The sequence below is a fragment of the Portunus trituberculatus genome, chromosome 45 (assembly GCF_017591435.1).
Source record: "Portunus trituberculatus isolate SZX2019 chromosome 45, ASM1759143v1, whole genome shotgun sequence".
NCBI lineage: Eukaryota > Metazoa > Arthropoda > Malacostraca > Decapoda > Portunidae > Portunus > Portunus trituberculatus.
This window is the reverse complement of record NC_059299.1, coordinates 442,501-447,500: the sequence shown is the minus strand read 5'-3', so window position 1 is coordinate 447,500 and position 5,000 is coordinate 442,501. Positions and strand designations below refer to the sequence as shown.

Sequence of the window (5,000 nt, the reverse complement as noted above, 5' to 3'; positions counted from 1 at the left end):
AAAAAATTACAAGAAGATGAATAAAAACCAGTGAAAGATGAAGGAAGATACACGAGAATAATGAATAGATGAAGAAAGACGAGGAAATGAATAAAAAAAGCAAAGAAGAGTGAAGAATGAAAATAAGAAACAATAAAAAGTAACAAAAAAGATTAATTAAAACCAGTGGAAGATGAGTGAAGGTACAGGTGAAGGATGAATAAGAGGATGAGTCAGTGAAGAAGGTAAATAATGCATACAGAGTGAATACAACGCCTCCCCCTTGTGAGTAATGAGGCGGCTGGCGGTCTAAGTATGTTAATTTGTTTAATCTCCTTTAAGTGTGAGTTTCCTAAGTGGGTAATGAGTCCCTGGAGCCTCGAGACTGTCCCTTGGGTGGGGCGAGGGGGCTGGAACTGCTGAATAACCCATGACTCATTGCTAACCCTTACTGGATGTGGTGTATGTCTTTTTTTTTTTCTTTTCTTTCTTTTGTGTTAAGGAAAGTGGCGAAAGGAAAGATGGGTGAAAGAAAATGTGATGAGTAAGTTTTTTTGTGGGTGACTGAATATTTTTGTTTTATATTCATTAATTTGTTTTTATCTAGTGAGGTTACTTGTGCCCAAAAAAATTGTAAGTTTCTGAAAAGTAAGAATCTGAATAAGTCCACAATTGTTTCTTATTCATTCTTGGGTAATTGTGAATATTTGTTTTCTTTCGTGTTTTATTCATTCATTCATTTCTTTGTAGTGTGGCCAGAAATTTAGTAAAGATCTGGTGAATAAATGAAGAGTCGCTACTGTTTCCTTCTTATTCTCACGGGTCTTACATAGAAATCTTGTCACTCTACCTCTAGAACTTTAAAAAACCTTAAAAAACTTATGTAAATTTGGATAAAGCCTTTTGACATAGTGGAGGTGAAGCACAGAAATGATTGAGAATGCGAGCCAATCTTGAACGACGCTTTGTACTTTGGCAGGTTGAGTTTGTGCGGTTTGGTCAGGCACTGAAGCTGGATACAATCGTGAAGGGAGATGCACCAACGTCTCTCGCCACCACTGGACTCTTCAAACGCACGGTAAGCATCGAGGTATTCAGAAACGCTTTGCTCTTTCGCCACGACTGCTTTGAAAGGCCACAAAGATGACTAGTTCGGTTCTTAAGAGTGTTTCGGTCACCTGATCTGTAAAAACATCCTCTGTTTTCTTGTTTTATTTCTTTTTCTTTTCTTTTTTATCAGTCATGTTTTTTTTTTTTTCTTGTATTTCTCCTTTTTCTTCCTCCTCTTCTTCTTCCAACTTTTTTTCATCGTCTTTTCATTTTCTTCGTTTCTTTTTTCGTTTTTAAAGTCTCATGTTTTTTCTTGTCGTTCTACTTTTTCTTCCTCCTCTTCTTCACTTTTTTTCGTCTTCCTTTCATTCTCCTCTCTTTTTTCGCTTTCTTTGTGTCTTTCCTCCTTTTCCTCCTCCTCCTCCTCCTCCTCCTCCTCCTCCTCCTCCTCCTCCACGGCAAAGAAATTATTCTCTCCTCCACCGTCGTGTCTGCATATCAAACAGGAGGATTTTTTTTTTCTCTCTCTTTTTCTCTCCAGATTTTTTTACTAAAGTTTCAGCTTACTTGTGTGTATCTCGTCTCCTATTTTCCTCCTCACCGCTTCCTCTCTCTCTCTCTCTCTCTCTCTCTCTCTCTCTCTCTCTCTCTCTCTCTCTCTCTTTCTCTTTTTCTCAATTTTTTTCTCTTTTCTTTCGTCTCTCTTTTTCTTTTCTCTCATGTTTTTATTTTCCTTAGTCTTTTCTACATCCTAACTTTTCCTTCAGTCTTTTTGTTTTTTTTTCTTTTCCTGTGTTGTCCTTTTTATCTCTTTTCTTTCCTATTTTCTCATTTTCATTTTTTCTTTCTTCCTTTCTTTTCTTTCTCTCTTAAATATTTCTCAACTCTCTCTCTCTCTCTCTCTCAGTGTTTTAAATTAGAATCAAGATTTTGTGTGCTTTTTTTTCTTCCACACACACACACACACACACACACACACACACACACACACACATATATTGACGTACTAACCATTAACTTCTTGGTAATTCACAATGATGTAACCTTGTAGAGCATAAGTCTTGTCTCTTTTTCTGTAGATTATGTGCAGCACTAAGCTACGTAAGTCATTTTTGGTGTGTAGTGTTTTGTAGGGCTGAGAATCTTTCAACTAACGTGTCTTTGTTAACCGCTTCACTACCAGGACGCGTTTCCATATTCATTCTGCTTACTATTTGGTGATCTTTCTACAGCTTCAGAAACTCATGTGGGGGATTAAAATTGTGAAGACTCTGGCCATTAATCTTCTGACCTCCATAGACTCTTCCTAATGTCAATAAAATGGTCTAATCGTACACAAATCTCAAGGTAAAAATGTGTCCCAGTACAAAAGGGGTTAAGGTAGTGAAGACTGTGGTCATAATCTTCTCACCTCCATAAACCCTTCCTAATGTCAATAAAATGGTCCAATCGCACACAAATCTCTACGGCAATGTGTCCTAGTACTGGAGGGGTCAACGCGTATTTGTTCTATAGTTTCATCTATTTATATTTACTAACTTACTATTTACTATTACTACTTACTACTATCACTGTATGGTTAATGATATTGTGTAACTATTCCTTTTTTATAACTTCAATATTGACGAGACTATAAAAATGTGAAGGTTTTCGTTTAGTTACCCTCAAAAACTGACAGAAGCATTATATTCTCCATTTTCTATCATTATTATCATTTTCTCCCATTCTGTATTGCAATATTGTCTGCCTCACCTGACCACTCACCTGTAGTTGCCTCTTGTAGCCTGTAAGAATCCGTCCTTTGCAATTTATTCAGTCTTGTAACCCAGTCCAGTCAATTTTGCAAGTCTGAGCATTTATCAAAAAAAACCTGCATTTGTTTGAGTTTTCCTTATGATACTTCGTTTTCTATCTCAACTGTAGTCTGTAAGAACCCGTTTTCTGTGATCCATTCTAGTCTTTCAATCTTGCAACTCTCATTTCTCAGCATTGTCAGGGAAACGTGCATTTGATTGAGTCTCCCCTTGTCATATTCTGTTTCTATCTTAAGTGTAGAATCTGTATCTCCGTTTTCTTTTGCCATTTCGATAGTTTTTTTTTCTTATTTATTTCCCATTTTCTCTATTTCAACAGTAGTTATCTTCCAATCCATTTTCTTTTATGGAGAGTATCTTCTTATTTTTCCCATCTTTTTGCCTATCTCCGTTTTCTTCTGCCATATGGATAGTGTTTCCTTATTTATTTCCCATTTTCTCTATTTCAGCAGTAGTAATTTCCTAATCCATTTTTTTATTTTTTCCTAATTTCATCTTCATTTTCTAAGATTTTTCCTTTATATATCCATTTTCTGAGAATTTTCCTTTATTTTCTGCTATTTTTCCCCTTCCTGTGTTAGTGTGCGGCACTTCACTGTAGTAGTGTGTAAAGTGCCGCTGTTCATTAACCTCTACTTACTTATACTTGTGTATCACTTGAGGGGGCCAGTGTGTGTACGTACGTGCGTGTGTGTGTACAAATTCTGCCCCTCGTGTGTATTACGTCAGTTTGTCTACGTATCTCTCAGTCGCGATCTTTTTTTTCTCTCCCTTCCCTCTCTCCCCTCTCCCTGTCCCTCTCCCCTCTCCCCCCTCACTCTTCAGTCCACCGAGGGTTCAAATGGATCTCCCTCGTCCAACACCGCTCTCCAAGCAAGGGTATGTCGCCCCCCGCCCCCCTCAGCACTTTACCCCTCCACCCCTTACAGTCCATCCAAGGCTGTGCTCTGAAACGCTTTGCTCTCACCACGACTGCTACTATGAAAACACCTTTGAAAACCTCACTATCTGCTATTAATGCCCGTTTATGACTTCAATTCTTGTTATACTATCAGGAGAATCATAAGAATTAGCTAAACTGTTACTAAAATCATGAAAACACATATGAAAACTTAAATATCTGCTATTAGTGCCAATAAATGAGGCAGAATCCTTGTTAAACTATCAGTACGATCATAAAAATCTAGCTGAACTGTTACTAGAACCATAAAAACACTAGACAATTTCACTAACTTCCACTATAACGTAAAAATTTATTCACTCGAGGCAAGAAGGCTTCAGAATACAACCTACGTGTTTCTTGCACTCTGGCCGGGCTACCTGTTAATTCTTCCCTACTGTTACCTTTATATACCTGTCTCTCCGTGTCCAATTAGCATTACATGTTGATCTAATGCCTGTCCACCTGTCACTATATGTTTCTCTGTGTTTAATTAGTGTTACCTGTACAACTACGCCTGTTTACCTGTTTGTATGTGTGTGTGTGTTCACCTGCTTGAGTACCTGTGTAGCTCATGATCTGTACTGCCTTGGTGTGTGGGTGTGCTGGGTGTAGTAGCGGTGTAGAGTGACGCACGAGAGCACAACGCACACTTGGTCACTCACACACTCTCTCATTGCATCTGTGTGTTGATTGGTTGGTTGAGATCACGTGACATTGAGTGTGTGTGGGGGGGGAATGAGAGTGGTTATAGCGGTAAAAAAGTGACATATATATTAACGAGAAAAAGTGACTGGCTATACATAAAGCGAATAAAAGTTAGTTTCTACAATTTATAACGAACAGAAATGAAAAATATAAATTAAAATGCCTCTCAAAAAATCTGTGTAACTTCACTACGTCTATTTTTCAGTTTTTCAAGGCCACAGAGATAATTAGGCCGGTTCTCAAGACTGCTTCTCCTTTTAATAATGTAAAAATCTTGTTAACTTGTCACTAGCACCGTAAAAAAAATGCCTTAAAACCTTGATTACTCCACCACGACTGTTTTCCAAGGCCATAGAGATGATTAGCCGAGTTCTCAAGACTGTTTCTCCTTTTAATAATGCAGAAATTGTGTTTATTTGCCACGACAACCGTAAAAATTACATCAAAAACCCACGTAGCTTCAACTAGAGCCCTCGGATAGCAGCGGAGGTGAAGCGCAGAAATGGTGC

General features: G+C 38.0%; 1 protein-coding gene across 8 annotated transcripts in view; it reads left to right on the top strand.

The window, feature by feature from the left end:
* LOC123519543 (GTPase-activating Rap/Ran-GAP domain-like protein 3) overlaps positions 1 to 5,000 on the top strand; it is a 479,488-nt gene that overhangs the window by 441,962 nt on the left and 32,526 nt on the right. For 7 of the 8 annotated variants that reach the window (XM_045280950.1, XM_045280945.1, XM_045280949.1 and 4 more), the window contains 2 exons: positions 959 to 1,057; positions 3,669 to 3,722. In XM_045280950.1, coding sequence (XP_045136885.1) covers positions 959 to 1,057; positions 3,669 to 3,722 — 153 coding nt within the window. The remainder of the gene's footprint in view (positions 1 to 958; positions 1,058 to 3,668; positions 3,723 to 5,000) is intronic. The other variant, XM_045280947.1, reaches the window with a different exon arrangement.